We start from the raw sequence: 17,021 nt of genomic DNA, 5'->3' as shown, positions 1-17,021 counted from the left end.
GGACCTCTGCTTTCCCTGTAAGCAGAAACAAAAGATGTAAGTCCCATTTTGTGCTTTGTTTTTATCAAGGCAAAAAAAAAATCTTGTAGTGGCCCTGAGACGCTGGAAGCTAGGTGGGGCTAGCATTTGATTTTTTCAGAGTCCTTCCTCTGGGCCTTCCACTGTCCCCTTTGTCCTCATGACTCATGCAATCAGACTGTGTCTCCTCCCTGACCACGGGACTTAGTGTTACTAAGTTGAATACTAGGTAGAATAATAATAGCTAGCACACATTGCCTATTGTATAATAGATATGTTCTGTTCACTTTGCATATCCTCAAAAGGACCCTATAAGATAGGTAATAACCCCATTTTATGATGGGGAATCCAAAGCATAAAGTAGCTTGTCCAAGGGTCCCAAAGCTGATAAATGGCAGACCTAGAATTCCTGTGTAGGCAGTCTGGCTCTATAAGTGCATTTACAGCTGGCTATGCTGCCTGAACAGAGGTGTGCTGTGGAAAAGGGCCGCTGGAGACTCTGCGCTGTTCATGCCTAGTATTCAGCTTCCTGCTTAACCCAGTCTAAAGTCTTCAGCTTGGGACTTCCCTGGTGGCACAGTGGTTAAGAGTCCACCTGCCAGTGCAGGGGACACGGGTTGTGCGCCACAACTACTGAGCCTGCGTTCTAGAGCCACAAGCCACAACTGCTGAGCCCGTGTGCCACACTACTGAAGCCCATGTGCGTAGAACCCGTGCTCCACAATAAGAGAAGCCACCACAATGGGAAGCCCGTGCTCGCTGCAACTAGAGGAAGCCCTCACACGGTAACGAAGACCCAACGTGGCCAAAAATAAAATTAAAAAAAAAAATGAAGTCTTCAGCTTTTTCTCTTCAATGAGGCTCTGAGATAAGCCTACCTATCTTTTGCTGAAATCCCTGTGTCTTTACTTGCAGTGTTAATTCCCTCAGAGCTTTAAGACCTTAAAGAAAGATGAGTTAATTCTCAAGTAAATAAAAAGATCTTGAAGAAGTAGTGCTTGGAAGATCTGAGAAGTTATGGAGGGCGGAATTGCCTCCCATTTGTTCCTTAACACCTTTCTGGGTCCATTCTGGTTTCAGCTGTAATGGTTAAGCACTTGGATAATTGTACATAGTAGTCTTCCCTGCTGTCATCAGTGCCTCTTTCTTCTTTAAGACTTACAATGTCTCCTGAACCTATGAAAATTCCTTCTGGCATGTTGGATCAATCTGTACTCTTCAGTCTAACTTTCAAAGCCCCTTTGTGCTGTTCAAAGCCTAAATTTAACAGTGATTAAAGGCTACCCAAGCCACTTTGTTGCCTGCATGAACTCTAAGTGATTCCATGAACACAACTTTGCTGCCACCTTGACTTTGTCATGGTTCTTCCCTGTCAAATTCCTGGATTCAACTAAGTCCTATTCCACACACCCGCCCCTAAAGTGGTGTATTGGGGGTGGTGGGGAGACTTGAATTCCTATTTACTGAAACCCTTTGAACTCAGCCAAGACTCTTGCTTATATCCTTGCTTGTCAAGTCCAGAGTTGATAACCTCAGAGGGTACAAGTACTTTTTTCCTCAGGAAAAGTGAAAGTTGTTTTTTTAAGTTTTATTGAAGTATAGTTGATTTACAATTTTTTTAAAGTTCCAAAGGAATATTTATTAAATACAGAAAAATAGAAATGATTTTCTAAAGAATCCAAAGCCCCTCTATCTGAATCCAACCACTGTTAATATTTTGTTATCTTTACTTCCAGTCTTATTTCTGTGCAACTTTATTTATTGAAAAAGAAAAAAGGAACAAAAAATAGGAACAGAAAAAGCTCAACACATATAGAACATTTTTTTCATCTGTTAGTTTCACTTAGCATTAGGGTCAGAGGCATTTTCTCATGGCATTATAACTTCTCTGTAAATGTTTTTTTTTTTAACGTCTTTATTGAAATATAATTGCTTTACAATGGTGTGTTAGTTTCTGCTTTATAACAAAGTGAATCAGCTATACATATACATATATCCCCATATCTCCTCCCTTTGCGTCTCCCTCCCACCCTCCCTGTCCCACCCCTCTAGGCGGTCACAAAGCACCAAGCTGATCTGCCTGTGCTATGTGGCTGCTTCTGTTGTACAGCAAAGTGACATATCTTTTTCGTATTCTTTTCCATTCTGGTTTATCACAGGATAATGAATGTAGTTCCTTGTGCTATATACAGTAGGACCTTGTTTACCCATTCTGTATGTAATAGTATGCATATGCTAATCCCAAACTCCCAATCCTTCCCTCCCCGACCCCCACCCCTTACTAACAACCACAAGTCTGTTCTCTATGTCTGTGAGTCTGTTTCTGTTCCGTAGATATGTTCATTTGTGTTTTTTTTTTCTTTCTTTTTTGGCCACACCGCACAGCATGCGGGATCTTATTTCCCTGACCAGGGATCGAACCCGTGCCCCCTGCAGTGGAAGCACAGATTTTTAACCACTGGACTGCCAGGGAAGTCCTGTGTTGTATTTTAGATTCCACATGTAAGTGATATCATATGGTACTTGTCTTTTTCTGACTTACTTCGCTTAGTATGGTAATCTCTAGGTCCATCCATGTTGCTGCAAGTGGCACTATTTCATTCTTTTTTATGGGTAATATTCTTCATTTAGGTTGTTTCCATGTCTTGGCAATTGTAAATAGTGCTGCTATAGGGGGTGCATGTATCTTTTTAAATTATAGTTTTGTTTGGGTATATGTCCAGTAGTGGGATTGCTGGATCACATGGCAACTCTATTTTTAGTTTTTTGAGGAACCTCCATACTGTTTCCCATAGTGGCTGCACCAATTTCTATTCCCACCAACAGTGTAAGAGGGTTCTCTTTTCTCCACCCCCTCTCCAACATTTATTATTTGTAGACTTTTTTTCTTTTTTCCTTTTTCTTTTTTCTAGCCTCACTGCGATATGCAGGATCTTAGTTCCCCAACCAGGGATCGAACCTGTGCTGCCTGCAGTGGAAGCACGGAGTCTTAATCACTGGACCACCAGGAAAGTGCCCTTGTAAACTTTTTAATGATGGCCATTCTGACTGGTGTGAGGTGGTACCTCATTGTAGGTTTTTCTTTATGTATAGTTAATTTTTATTGCAGTTTGGTTGATTTACTGTAGTTTTGATTTGCATTTCTTTAATAATTAGTGATGATGAGCATCTTTTCATCTGCCTATTGGCCATCTGTATGTCTTCTTTGGAGAAATGTCTATTTAGGTCTTCTGCCCATTTTTCAATTGGTTTGTTTTTTTTGTTATGGACTTGTATGAGCTGTTTGTATATTTTAGAAATTAATCCCTTGTTGGTTGCATCATTTGCAGATATTTTCCCCCAGTACATAGGTTGTCTTTTCGTTTTGTTTATGGTTTCCTTTGTACAGAAGCTTGTAAGTTTGATTAGGTCCCATTTGTTTATTTTTGCTTTTATTTCTATTGCCTTGGGAGACTGACCTAAGAAAACATTGGTACAATTTATGTCAGAGAATGTTTTGCCTATGTTCTCTTCTAGGAGTTTTATTTATGGTGTCATGACTTATATTTAAGTCTTAAGCCATTTTGAGGTTTTTTTTGAGTATGGTGTGAGGGTGTGTTCTAACTTCATTGATTTACACGTGGCTATCTAACTTTTCCAGTACCACTTGCTGAAGATACTGTGTTTTCCCCATTGTATGTTCTTGCCTCCTTTGTCAAAGATTAATTATCTATAGGTGTGTGGGTTTATTTCTGGGCTCTCTATTCTGTTCCATTGATCCATATATCTGTTTTTGTGCCAATACCATGCTGTTTTCTTTTTTTTTTTTTTTAATTTTTTGGCCATACTGCACAGCTTGTGGGATCTTAGTTCCCCAACCAGGGACTGAACCCCCGCCCCCTGCAGTGGAAGCATGGAGTCTTAACCACTGGACTGCCAGGGAAGTCCAATACCACACTGTTTTGATTACTGTAGCTTTGTAGTATTGTCTGAAGTCTGGGAGGGCTATGCCTGCTCCTTTGTTCTTTTTCCTAAGGATTGCTTTGGCAATTCTGGGTCTTTTATGGTTCCATATACATTTTAGGATTATTTGTTCTAGTTCTGTGGAAAATGTCATGGGTAATTTGATAGGGATTGCATTAAATCTGTAGATTGCTTTGGGTAGTAAGGCCAGAAAAATGAAAGTTTTTAAGGAAACTTGAGTTTATCCTAGAGTAGCCATTTGGGGGAAAAAATGAAATTGGATCCTTTCTTCATTTATTACAGCAAAATTAATTCCAGGCAACTGAAAGATTTAAATATAAGAGTACTAGAAGAAGACACGAGATTTAAAAATATACTTACCAGGGGAATTCCCTGGCGATCCAGTGGTTAGGACTCTGCGCTTTCACTACCAAGGATGCGGGTTCCATCCCTGGTCAGGGAACTAAGATCCTGCAAGTTGCACAGTGTGGATGTAAGTAAGTAAGTAAATAAATAAATAAATACTTATCAGAGTGGGGAAAAATAATAAATGTAACTACATAGAATATTTGCATGGCAGAAAAAGAACAAATGGGAGAGGGAGGATGATGTTTGCAACAGTACAAGAGTTGATTTCCTTGAACTTTTAGAACTTGACCATTAAGAAGATAGGGCCTCAGAAAAATAGGCAAAGGGTATAAATAGCTCCAGAGAAGCAAAAAATAAATGACTAATAAAACATGAAGAGATGTTTAACCTTATTCATAGGGAAATGCAAGTTAAGTTTGGTAAGCACTTGCCAGGGTGTGGGGGAAGTGGGCTCTCAAACATGGTGTGAGTGTCAATTGATGAACCTCATAGAGGGCAACTTGACTGGGCAATTCTACTCCTGGGTATTTATCCTATAGATTTGGTTACAAATATGTATGAAATGCTTTTCATACAGGGATATTCCTTTCAGTGTTGTTTGCCGTGGCAAAATGTTGGACACTATCAAGGTTGTGGCTAAATATACCCATGGAACGTCCCCCCTGCAATGAGAGACTGGAGAATGAGACAATTCCAAGTGCATTGATACAGAACATTGCTCAATATATAAGTGAAAAAACAAACTGCAGAACAGTGGATTCCATTGTATCTTATTATACATATGTATATGTGTATATATATGTATATGTATATATGTATTATCAAGTGTGCACACACACACACACACACACACACACACTTGAGGGACTTCCCTGGCAGTCCAGTGGTTAAGACCGCACTTCCACTGCAGGGGACATGGGTTCAATCCCTGGTTGGGGAACTAAGATCCCACATGCCACATGACATGGCCAAGAAAACAAAACAAAACATACACTTGAGCATGCATAGAATATTTTATGAAGGACACATGAGAAACTGATAATAGTGGTTGTCTCAAGGAAGGACCCAGGTTGCTGGGGAATAGGGATGGTACCCTTTGGTACCTTATGAATATTGTACTGTATGCATTTTTTATTAGCCAAAATGATTTTAGGATTAAGCAAAACAAACAAACAAACAAAAAAGCAAAACAAAACAAGAAAGGACTTCCCAGGTGGCGCAGTGGTTAAGAATCCGCCTGCCAATACAGGGGACACGGGTTCGATCCCTGGTCCGGGAAGATCCCACATGCCGCAGAACAACTAAGCCTGTGTGCCACAACTACTGAGCCCACGTGCTGCAACTACTGAAGCCTGTGCGCTCTAGGGCCCACGCGTCGCAATGAAGCCCATGCGCCTAGAGCCCGTGCTCCACAACAAGAGAAGCCACAGCAGTGAGAAGCCCGTGCACCGCAACGAAGATTAGCCCCCACTTGCCGCAACTAGAGAAAGACCGCGCGCAGCAACAAAGACCCAACACAGCCAAAAAATAAATAAAATTTAAAAATTAAAGAAAAAAAACAAGAAAAATAAAAAGTGCATTCATTCAGCCAGACATGAACTCCCTCCTATGACAGTTATGTATCACTTTCATGTCCTGTTTTCTGAGGTTTCTTTTCTCCACAATAAAATTGTGTGCTCTTCCAGGACAAGAACCTGCATAGCTGGGGGCTCAATAAATATTAAAAATTGACAAAAAGAACCCTCTGAGGTGTGCTATCTCTCCCATCGAATTCCTTCAAATTCTTCTCTGTGCCTTCCCTGCCACAGAGTCATTCTATAGATTATATTTGGATGTTGAATCCAGACATCATGCCTGCTTATAGGTAACTTTAGCGGGACCAGTTGGGTAGGAGAGGTTGGGAGTATGTCTGCAGATCTAGCCTGGGATGACTTGCTTGCCAGGTCAGCTGGGGATGACGAACTCCTAACCTTTCTGATTCTATTCTCACTCACAAATCTGGGTTAAGGGAGGCGGTCTCTTTAAGAACTGCTGTGATGGTCCCGCCCTTTAAAGAGATCAGCTGAATCTGTGAGTCACATGATTTCAGCGTCTCTTCCGCCCTCTGAAGTCGGGACTGCCTGAGAAGCTATGAGGAGTCTCGTGCTCCTCCTGAGTCTACTTCTGACAGCAGCTCCGTTTGGCCTTCTGGGGGAGGAGACCCGCCAGGTGAGGGGCTAGAGCAATAGGTGTTTCAGGATATGCTACCTTGAAGGGTGGTTGGAATCTAGGGCAAACAATTGGTGGGGGTGGAGCATGCTTGCATTGACAAAAGAGTTTTTCAAACTGGGGGTCGGAGCAGCCGTGGGTCACGGGACAGGATTGGGGAGTAGGGTGGATGTGAGGGCTTCCTGTGTTCCGGTGAAACCTGGACCTTGACTTAGCCCTGAGTGAGCCAGGTCCAAGCAAGTGTTGGATTTTTTTCTTCCTCTCAGCCCTGTGCCCTGATCTCTCCACCAGGGTCAAGGCAGTTCTGGCTCTACCCACCTCTCCTCCACCCCACCTCTGCCCCTTACAACAAGGTTCTGTTAGCTCCCACAAGCATTCCTCTTGCCTAGGCCCCCAAGGTCCCACCCTTTCCCCATCATTTTCCAAGGTCCCTCTCCTTATCCCCAAACTTCTTTGCCCTGTGTCTCTTCCTGATCCTGTTCGCTTGACCCTCCACTGCTCCATGTTCCAGGTGTCTCTGAAGGTCATCTCTGACTGGCTGGACCCTTCCCAGAACCTGCTTCATATCCAGGCAGTGGGTGCCACTTCCACCCTGCACTATGTGTGGAGCAGCCTGGGACCTCCAGCCGTGCTGCTGGTGGCCACCAACACCCCCAACAGCACCCTGAGTGTCAACTGGAGCCTCCTGATTTCCTCTGAGCCTGACGGGGGCCTCATGGTGCTCCCCAAGGAGAGCATCCAATTTTCTTCTGCCCTCGTCTTTACCAGGGTAAGGAGGTTGGGGGAGAACCAAGGGGAAGAGTGCAGAGGAGAGGGTTCATTCGAGTTAGAGGGAGAAACTGAAGACTGGGGGTAGGTGAAGTAGAGTCAGGTATGAGAGCCTGGGGTGGGGCCAGTGAACGGGGGGTAGTGGTGATTCAGGAGAAAGCTGGACTCAGGCAAGCCTAGTCCCTCCCCACCCCCACCCGCCAGCTGTTTGAGTTTGACAGCACCAACACATCCGATGCGGCTGCCAAGCCTCCAGGAAAATCATATCCCCCATACTCCTTGGCTGATTTCTCCTGGGACAACATCACTGACTCATTGGATCCTGCCAGCCTGCGCGCCACATTTCGAGGCCACCCCATTCACGACCCCACTGGGGCTTTTGCCAATGGCAGCCTGGCCTTCAGGGTAAGGGTATGGGGAATCAGAACTCAAAAGGCTGGTTTACGAGGGTGGGAGTTAATGATGGGGGTCGCCTTCACACACAGGCATCCACCTGCTTCCCACACCTCCCATGCCTCTTCCATCCTAGGTTCAGGCCTTCTCCAGATCTGGCCGACCAGCCCAACCCCCTCGCCTCCTGCACACAGCGGACACCTGCCAGCTAGAGGTGGACCTGGTTGGGGTCTCTCCCCGGGGAAACCGCTCCTTGTTTGGGCTGGAGGTAGCCACATTGGGCCATGGCCCTGACTGCCCCTCAGTGCACGAGCAGCGCTCCATCGATGATGAATATGCACCTGCTGTCTTCCAGGTCAGGCTTCCAGCAGAGAAGCAGATGGGTGTGGGGTGAAGGGGGACCCCATTAGGACCTCAGAGAATCCATTCAACCATTTACCATTTAGCAACACTTTATTCAGCTCCTTTAAGTGCTGGGCACTGTGCTAATGAATTTAGCCCAGTCTCTGCTCTCAGTGGAGAAGCCAGAGGGAAGGCGGTGCAGTGTGACTAGTGCTCTGACAGATGGGATTTGCAAGGGCCCGGGGGCCCAAAGGAGGGAGCTGAGTGCAAGCTTGCTGAGTGTTGAGGCTGGAAAAGGACCCAGTGCCATCCAGTCCAGCTCCCCTTTCTACAGAGGAGAGATTGATGCAAACAGCCTGTTAGTTCTAGAACCAGGCCTAGGATTCAGGACAACTCGTGACAGACAGAGGCTGGGAAAGGGTGGGGGAACAGAAAAGTTGGGCACCACTGGTCCTCCTCATCCTGCCTGTTTGCCTTTCTCCCCAGTTGGACCAGCTGCTATGGGGCTCCCTCCCATCAGGCTTCATGCAGTGGCGACCAGTGGCTTTCTCCCAGAAGCAGGGGGGCCGGGAATCAGCCATGCCCTGCCAAGCTTCCCCTCTTTACCCCACCTTGGCATACCTTCTCCCCCAGTCACCCATTGTCCGAGCCTTCTTTGGGTCCCAGAACAACTTCTGTGCCTTCAATCTGACATTTGGGGCTTCCACAGGCCCTGGCTACTGGGACCAACACTACCTCAGCTGGTGAGAGTCAGGGCCTGGGCCAGGGGTTTGGGAGGTCGAAGTGGAGGAGGGTTGGGCCTCTCGGCCTTCCCTCCTAAGCCTGCTCACCTTTCTTTCTCACTGTGCTTGCTCTAGGTCCATGCTCCTGGGTGTGGGCACCCCTCCAGTAGATGCCTTGTCCTCGCTAGTCCTAGGCATCGTGGCAGTGGCCCTGGGTGCTCCAGCGCTCATGCTGCTGGCAGGAGGCGTGTTTCTGCTGCTGGGCCGCAAGTGGTACTCAGAATACCAGCCTATAAATTGAGGCCTGCTCTCTAGAGGGAAGGACATTACTGGACCTGCCTTGCTGGTCTGCAGGTTTGAGGGTCAGTATTACCAGCCAGCTGCTCCCTTTTCCCATCTTGCTTTTCTGCAGAACCTCAGAGACCAGCCTCAACTTCCTGCGGACCCAGGTGGGGCTTCCTTCAAACTTTGAGGAGGCACCAGGGACAGAGTGATTGCTAGAGGGAGGGTCCCCTCGGCGTTGCCTCCCCGCCCCTCCACCCCCCATTTCCCTTGAATGGGACTCACAGGCCTAAATGAGAGGCCTTCTGACTTGTCTGCTACCCTGGAGGGCATGAAATAGACTAAGTTTTTCCCCAGGGCTTGTCTCTCAGTGTGTGAGTGTTGCTGGGTCTGGTTCCAGGGAATGAGAGGGCTGGAGGTGGGCATGGAAGGCAATTTCTTGTTTGCAGCACCATTTCTTCCCCAGGCCCAGTTCTCTCCCTTGCCATGGGACCAGGCTCCTGCCAGCCACTCTTCAGCATGCGGAGCTGGGAGGTCTCTGGTGCAGTCTGAATCCAACAAGGAAGGGACACCTGAGACGAGGGCGCACACACGAAGGAAGAGCCAAGGAAGACAGTGGTAGTTGTTTATTGTTACACACACATTCATATGGGGTTAACATCAACCACTATGTCTTCCAACCACTCCCAGCCACCACAGGTATGGGTGCACGCGTGCACACACACACACACACGCCCACACACTCACACACACACACGCCCACACACACACACACACACACGCCCACACACTCACACACACACACATGCCTCTTGGGAGGCAGGTTTCCCTGTCTGCTCCTCTTCCCATGAGAGAGGTATGACTTCTGGGCAGTGTGGAGGTGCAAGGTTACAGGGACCTAAAGGGTTGGAAGGGAGGAGGCAGCCACACTGGATTGGGACAGCTGTAATTGACTTGACTGAGGCTCAAGAGCCCATATGGCCAGTCATGGAGGGTCCTGAACCCAGGTCCCCAGGAAGGTTTTCACCAAACGTGAACATCCTATTTGATCTGATGCCCAGCCATTACCTTTAGGCATGGGCAAGGTTTCTAGTCTCTTTGAGGCCCTCTGCTTAGACACCCAGCACAGAAATGGTCAGAGTTTTGGCTGTGGCTCTGCTGGCTGCCTCACAGGAGGCTGGGCAGTGGAGCAGAGTCCAGCCATTGTGGCCCCTAGTGGCAGTGGTGGGAGGCTGCTCAGGAAGGAACCATGCCTCTGCTCCCGGTCCTGTGCCCTCAGCATCCTTAAGGAACATGGCTGTCCACCTCTTTCCCTGAAAGAATGTCTGAGTCCCTCCCGCCTAATTGTTCCAGGCTCCAAAGGTGAAGGGGAGTGCCCCAACTCGGAGAGCAGGGGACAGTCCAGGCTCTGATTGGATGGTACCCCTGTCGGGGCAGTAGGTGGGTTCATCCCACCCAGGTACCAGGGCTGGGAGCAAAGGGGTGGGGCGGCTTAGCCCCAGGAGCGAGGCCTGTGGTCTGAGGCGGAGCGGGCGTGGTCAGGGTAGTCCAGGCGGCTCTCGGAGGCAGTGAGCATGCGTTCGGGCTCCACCACGAACATATAGTAGAGGTTCCACACCAGCATGGACAGCAGGGGCAGGAATGTCAGGCCGTAGCCAAAGCCTCGGAAGGAGCGGCCCACGGCAAAGGTCAGCCAGTATATCAGCCTGGGAAGCAAGAAAAGATCGGGCTTTCCTTGAGGGGAGTACATGAGCTAACTGGCAACAGGCTGATGATGGGGAGAATACAAAGTGAAGGCAGCAGATGGGTGTTGGTCAGCACAACTGATACCTCTAAAGACAGCCAGTGTTTATGTACTTACCATGTGCCAGGCATGGTACCAATTATTTTAGGGGCACTGTTTAATTTAATTTAGACCCCCACATCTCTATGAAGTGTGTATATTATTCACCTCCCTCTTTGTTTACTTTTCAAATTTTAATTAAAAAATTTTGAGTAGGCAGTATACATTTACATGGTTCAAAATTCAAAGGTACCAGTGAGTATAGTAAAATGTGTTCCTTTACTGATTCCCAGACACCCTATTCTCGTCCTTCACCTTCTCCCCTCTGTTCCACTCCCACCCCAGACATCTAATATTATGGTTTCTTGTACATCGTGATGTTTTCTGTACATAAGAGCGAAAAGATTTATGTTTTCCTTTTCCCTTTTTTTTTGGAAGTTTGGTAGCATACTAAATATAGAGATTGTTCTGCACATTGATTTTTTTCCCCTCATTTAATGTATCTTGGAGATTGTGTTATATTAGTATATAAACAGCTTCATTATTTCACAGCTGCAGTACATTCCATTGTATTTACTTCCCCTTTTGCAGATGAAGAAACTAAGATTCCAAAAGGGTTAAGTAAGACTGGTCCAAAGTCACACATTGGGGAAATAGTAAAACCATGGTTTGAACCCATGCCTGTTCATCACCCCGTCTCCTGCCATTTTAGAGGGGCTGAGGGAAAGAAGAGAGTAAGGAAACCAGCTTCAAGAGAGCTTGAAGCCCAGAGGGATGGACTAGGCACAACCAAATTTCCCCTCTTGGAAGATCCATTCAAAATACACACTCCTCAGTGGCGGGAGGGCAGCAGCTTCCCCTTAATATATGAAGGATCACTTATTACAAAATTGTGATGGCTCTATTTTTTTACCTGGGAAATGGAGGAAAGAGTAACTGCTGATTCTCTACTGCACCAGGAGGCAGCATAGCTTAATAATAATATAAAAGTTCACATTTAGTGAACACTTACCAAGTACTAGACTGTTGCAAGCACTCTATATGAATTAACTAACTTAATCTTCACAATAACTCCATTTTACAGATGATGAAACTGAGGCACAAAATACTTAAGTAACTTGCCCATGGTAGAGAAGAAGGACCCTGGATGAGAGAAGGAAGGGACCTGGGTTCTAGTCGTGCCTCTGCTGCTGACTGACCTATGCGACTCTTCTCCCCCAATCTGTAGTCACTTTCTCTCTGTAAAATGGGTAAGATGGACCAGACAATTGCTGGTCCTTTAGCTCCCTGATGATTCTTGGTGCTTAAACCAACTTCTGTCTGAGACCAGCATTCCCCGAGAGGGAGATGGGAGGTTGAGTTACATGAGCAGGAACATATTTATCTTGGGAAACATCTACTGGGAGAACTTGCAGGGCTGCATGATGGTCAGGAGGCTGGTGGGACAAATGACCACTAGACTACAGTCAGAAGTGACAGGAAGACAGATTTAAGCTAAATAAGAAGAATGCTTTAGCAGTTAAAGCTACCTGGAATGCTATATGGAAAATAACAAAAGGAAATGTATTAGGGGAAAAAATGGAAAGGCCTGCATTTGGCTTCAGAAATTCAAAGGTGCCTTCTGGGTTAACAGTAGTTCACATGAAAACACCCCTAAGGATTTCAGGTGCCTACAAATTCTAAATGAAAGCAGAGTAATGAGGCTGCCATGAGACCTATGTGGCCTTGGCTTGTATGAACAGGACAATACCCTTGACCAGCCCCCATCCCTCCCATTTGACAAGCAGGAGAATTTCCTGCCTCGAGGGAAGGACACAGGATAGTGAAGGGACCAGGGCCATTTAGCAAAGTAAACACTGGGGAAGCAGAGTGTTGGAGTGGGGGAATTGAGAGCTGTTGTCAAAGATCTGAATTTGTCTAGGCAACTACAGAGGTCAGAGTCAGGGCAGCAGTTTTTAGCACAATATAAAAAAGGACTTTCTAATAATTAGGACTTTTGAAAAATGAAACAAGACTGCCTTATAAAGAACTAAGCACTTGGTCACAGGGGCTGTTCAACCAATGTTCAGCCAATGGCCACCTGACCAGAGTGCCACAGAGGAGTGGCTGCGATGGGTGGGAGGTTGGTCTAGGTGACACCTGAAAGCCCTTCCAGTTCTAGGTTGATACATGTATCTTATGAAAGACATACGAGCTGATCACCTGCTACCAGGTGAGGTAAAGTGCAAGCAAGAAAGTGACTCAACTTTCTGGGGTGCACATTCGGGCTGATGCAGAGTCCAGAAAGCTCCCTGGCTCTCCAGACATTCAGATGCCTGGGTCTCTTGAGCACCAGCACCTCCCTATGCCCCACCCCTGGCCCCAACTCACCGGGAGATGGCAAAGAGACCAGTGAGCAGAGGCAGCAGTTTGAGGGTATCTTGGGGCAGGTAGGTGGAAAGCACGGCCAGGTTGAAGAAGTAGAGGATGAAGAGCTGGACCGACTGGGCCACATATCGCCGGTGGATCTCCACCTCCCGCCGTGGCTCCCCAAAGGGTCGCAGGGCAGAAAAGCACAACAGGCTCAGCCCGTACACCAGGATCCCTGGGTGGGGTTGGAGGACACATAGGGTCAGGAGAGGAGCGGCAGGCAGGAAGCTGGGGGCAGGGTTCGTAGCAGAGAGCTCATGGGCATGGGCTCTGCACCGTGGGTGGGGCTGAGGTGGTCCTGGGAGGAGATGGGCACACAGGGGTGACAGGGTGTGGGAGGCCCTGAGGGTCCAGGTCTAGTGAAGGGAAACTCTCCTGCTCCCCAAGCCAGGGAGGCCCTGCCCTCCAGCCCAGCTCCCACATGCCCCCTCCCTTCTTGCAGGGCCCAGGCTCACCCAGTACAATGGGGAAGGTGGCAAAGACCCCGCAGCGCAGCGTGTAGATGAGGCGGGAACTCATGGTCGGCAGGCGCGGGGCATCGAAGGGCAGGAAGGCATATGCCCCATAGAGCAGGCAGGGGAAGAGGATGAGGGCGGCTCCCACCGAGGCCATGGCCCACAGCCCCTCATGGCCTCCACATCCCCTGCAGCACCCACAGGAGTACCCAGCCGGCCTCACCACTGCCTCGGCCCACTTGCGCTCCGGGGGCTCAGGGTGGGTGGCCCGGGTGGGCAGGAGTGTCTGGCGGTGCTCACCCTCACTGGCCTCACAGCACACAATGAGGTCTTCCTGGGGCCGCCGCTCAATGCACTGTAGGTCGATGGGCACGAAGGCCCGGGCCACCTTCTCGGGCAGCAGGCTGGCGTCATCTTCGGGCAACTCCTCTAGCTTGGTGGGTGGCTCTGACTCAAGGGGCTCAGGCTCAATGTTCCTCCAGCCAGGGGGATCTGAGAACGGGGCACTGGGCTGGGGGCCAGTCCCCCAGGGCAAGGTGGCAGCCTCACTTACTGTGCTGTCTAGACCATCCTCCGTCCCCTCTCCGGCTGTGGGAGACCCAGCTGAAGATCCCGCTCTGGAGGACTCAGCTCCAGGGGACTCAACCCCATCTTCCCCTTCCAGCTTCCGGCCATTGGGGACCAAAGCCTGGGGTGGGCTCTTCTCCAGGGCCTCGGGCCCCTTCACTTCCAGCAGGGCCAGGGTCTCGGGTTCTGTCATCCTGGGGCTTCACTTCTGGGGTCTACCGCAGGTCATGTCACCCTGGAGGGAGTAAAGTTCTGTCAGAAGCTGCCGTCCTCTGGCCCTCAGGAGGGGTTGACAGAACTGGAAGTCTCCAGGACAGCTGGCCTCGTGGGCTTTAGTCCTTTCTGGGACCTTAGGGAGAACATGGTCCGGAGGAAGGTGTTGAAACAGAGGGAGGCAGGAGGGAAGTGAGAGCCGAAATGGAGGCACCCTTTCGACATCAAATGCTAATCAGCAGGAGAGGGTGAGTCAGGGGGCACAGGCGCTGGCAGCTGTGGCCTCAGCCAGCCGCCACCCACACCTTCTACCCCCTCCACCAAAACCCTTGGGGTCATGGCCACCCTAATGCAGGAATGGGAGGAAAAGGAGAGGTCTAGAATTTTGCCAAGGATTTTATTCCCGCTAAGGATCTTCTGTGGACAGAGAAGCTGCCCCTTCACTTCCACACCTCCTATTCCCCTGCAGATCCCCAACTGGAATTCTCCTGGCAACTGATACCAATGATTTGCCAAGAGATCTGTCCCAAGGAGCTGGCAATAGCGGTGCATCCTGTTCTTTTGTCTCCAATCTGGATACCTGGTCAGTTTCCAAACTTCTCAGTAACCCACCCACAACGTCTCCGGAGGGCCTGGGTCTGTTCATTCTGACTTCTAAGTCTAATCAAGGCTGTTTCCCATGCCTCCTCTCTGGTCTTTCTTCCCTCCCTGCTGCCCTCCATCTCACTGCTTCTGGTTGGGGCTGATTCCCCTCTCTCCACCTCCTCAAGGATCTCCTAACCCTTAGTGTTTGGACCCATGACACCCACTTACTTTCCATCTGGAGAGAGGTGGAGGGTCCCCAGCGTCCGGGAAGGAGCTGCCCAGCTCCCTGCTGGCTCTGCAAGTATTCCTCTCAGTCTCCCTCCCTTTACCTGTGTCTCCAAACCAGTCTGACCAGAGCAGGTGGGGCCCAGTTTAAAGGGGCAGGCCCCGCCCTGCTGAATCTGCCGACAGAAAAAGCATTAAAGGAGGACTTTCGTCCTTTCTGAAAGTGGGGGTGCAGCTGATCATAAGGGTAAGTGTGTGTCCTAGCAACATGGGATGCATAGGAACCCCCAGCACAGGAAAGCAAAGGAGGAAGAAGTTTGGGCATGAGAGGGTGCTTGGAGTAGATTGGGATACCCAAAAGAGGTTGAATTTCTACACTTATTCATTCAATATTTATTGAGCACCTATTATTAGCTAGGCACAGACACAGGAAAGAACAAGATGACAGACAAAGTGTCTGTGCTTGGGACTTCCCTGGTGGCGCAGTGGTTAAGAGTCCGTCTGCCAATGCAGCGTGCACGGGTTCTATCTCTGGTCGGGGAAGAGTCCAGATGCTACGGAGCGACTAAGCCTGTGTGCCACAACTACTGAGCCTGTGCTCTAGAGCCTGCGCGCCTAGAGCCTGTGCTCCGCAACAAGAGAAGCCACCGCAATAAGAAGCCCGCGCACCACAACGAAGAGTAGCCCCTGGAAGAGTGGCCCCGCTCGCCGCAACTAGATAAAGCCAGAAAGCCCACGTGCAGCAACAAAGACCCCACGCAGCCAAAAAAAAAAAAAAAAAAAGTCTCTGCGCTTAAAGAGCTTGTTCTTTTGGGATAACAGATAATAAAGAAGCCTAGCAACTAAACCAATATGACAATTTCAGTAGGGCAAACCTCTTTGCCAAAATGATATTTGAGCTGAGACCTGATGGGAAATCAGGAGAACGAGTGTTCCAGGCAGAGAAACAGCAAGTGAAAGGCCAACAAGTGGGAAAGACAGGTTGTTTCAGGTACAGAAAGAAGGTCGGTGGCTGGAAAAGGAATTTATGTTCCCATTACAGCGGTACACAGGTCCCCTGAACACCTTGCCTTTTAGGTTAGGTTTAAGGTTTAAGAAAGCAATTGGAATCCAAGGTGATCTTTCCGGGGGCAGAACCGCTTAAGGGTGTACCTTCTCAGTCCTGTGGATCTTTTCCCCTGAAGTTATTTGAGCTTTGTGAGGGCAGGGACAGTGTCTGGATTGCTCATCTCTGTGTCTCCAGAACCCAGCATTGTGACTGGAAGACAGCAGGTGTTCAATAAATGTTTGCTGGACTGGTGAGAGATGAACATGCAAGTGGAAATCTTTGGGTTGGAGTGCGGGAGCTGAAGGGCCGAGGTGCCTGTACAAGAGTCCTGTATTGGATGGCCTTGCTCTTATGCTATGCTTGACTCTTTCCAAGAAAATTTTCACATACACGTTTTTTGTTTGTTTAAATAATAGGGGGAAAGGGAGAATTGGAATCACCCTAACTAGTAATCTGAAAGAGGCTCGGCTCAAATGGGGCGGGGGTGGGGGGTGCGGGCAGAAGGATGGACCAAATGACCACCGTCAGACAAAGCAAAGTCAAGCTCCTAGCTGTGAGTCCATCTGCCCTGATCCAGCTTAGCCTCGGCTTCCCCGTTCTCTGGCAGCTTTGTCAATAAAGTTTTTCGCAAGGGCTTGCAGAAGCCAGGAAGAGGCCATGCTGCCCAGAGTTAGTTCTGGCAACTTCCCGGG

The 17,021-nt window shown here is 48.7% G+C and overlaps 2 protein-coding genes across 3 annotated transcripts; one reads left to right on the top strand and one right to left on the bottom strand.

The window, feature by feature from the left end:
- Positions 1-6,419: 6,419 nt before the first annotated feature.
- GLMP (glycosylated lysosomal membrane protein) lies at positions 6,420-9,400 on the top strand. 2 transcript variants are annotated; one of them, XM_059933857.1, is made up of 6 exons: positions 6,420-6,537; positions 7,049-7,306; positions 7,510-7,710; positions 7,835-8,053; positions 8,527-8,783; positions 8,898-9,400. In XM_059933857.1, exons 1-6 carry the CDS (start codon positions 6,460-6,462, stop codon positions 9,061-9,063), a joined length of 1,179 nt encoding a protein of 392 aa, XP_059789840.1. In that variant the 5' UTR covers positions 6,420-6,459; the 3' UTR covers positions 9,064-9,400. The 2 variants fall into 2 exon arrangements, with proteins under 2 accessions (XP_059789840.1, XP_059789847.1); XM_059933864.1 differs by lacking the exon at positions 7,510-7,710.
- Positions 9,401-9,655: 255 nt separating this feature from the next.
- On the bottom strand, positions 9,656-15,390 carry TMEM79 (transmembrane protein 79). Its single transcript, XM_059933879.1, has 4 exons — positions 15,285-15,390; positions 13,692-14,493; positions 13,198-13,411; positions 9,656-10,750 (listed from the first exon to the last, which is right to left on the bottom strand). Exons 2-4 carry the CDS (start codon positions 14,449-14,451, stop codon positions 10,537-10,539), a joined length of 1,188 nt encoding a protein of 395 aa, XP_059789862.1. The 5' UTR covers positions 14,452-14,493; positions 15,285-15,390; the 3' UTR covers positions 9,656-10,536.
- Positions 15,391-17,021: the final 1,631 nt, after the last annotated feature.

Source organism: Balaenoptera ricei, chromosome 1 (assembly GCF_028023285.1).
Source record: "Balaenoptera ricei isolate mBalRic1 chromosome 1, mBalRic1.hap2, whole genome shotgun sequence".
Lineage (NCBI taxonomy): Eukaryota > Metazoa > Chordata > Mammalia > Artiodactyla > Balaenopteridae > Balaenoptera > Balaenoptera ricei.
Note: the sequence above shows the minus strand (reverse complement) of the source record. Positions and strands in the feature narration are given on the sequence as shown.

What these genes read in the sequence shown, in the direction of transcription:
- GLMP (XM_059933857.1), top strand. Translation starts at nt 6,460, where the DNA reads ATGAGGAGTCTCGTGCTCCTCCTGAGTCTACTTCTGACAGCAGCTCCG. An exon ending in ATGCACCTGCTGTCTTCCAG is followed by an intron (nt 8,054 to 8,526) that starts GTCAGGCTTCCA and finishes CTTTCTCCCCAG; the next exon opens with TTGGACCAGCTGCTATGGGG. An exon ending in GACCAACACTACCTCAGCTG is followed by an intron (nt 8,784 to 8,897) that starts GTGAGAGTCAGG and finishes TGCTTGCTCTAG; the next exon opens with GTCCATGCTCCTGGGTGTGG.
- TMEM79 (XM_059933879.1), bottom strand. Translation starts at nt 14,451, where the DNA reads ATGACAGAACCCGAGACCCTGGCCCTGCTGGAAGTGAAGGGGCCCGAG. An exon ending in CACCTTCCCCATTGTACTGG is followed by an intron (nt 13,412 to 13,691) that starts GTGAGCCTGGGC and finishes AACCCCACCCAG; the next exon opens with GGATCCTGGTGTACGGGCTG. An exon ending in GGTCTCTTTGCCATCTCCCG is followed by an intron (nt 10,751 to 13,197) that starts GTGAGTTGGGGC and finishes CTTGCTTCCCAG; the next exon opens with GCTGATATACTGGCTGACCT.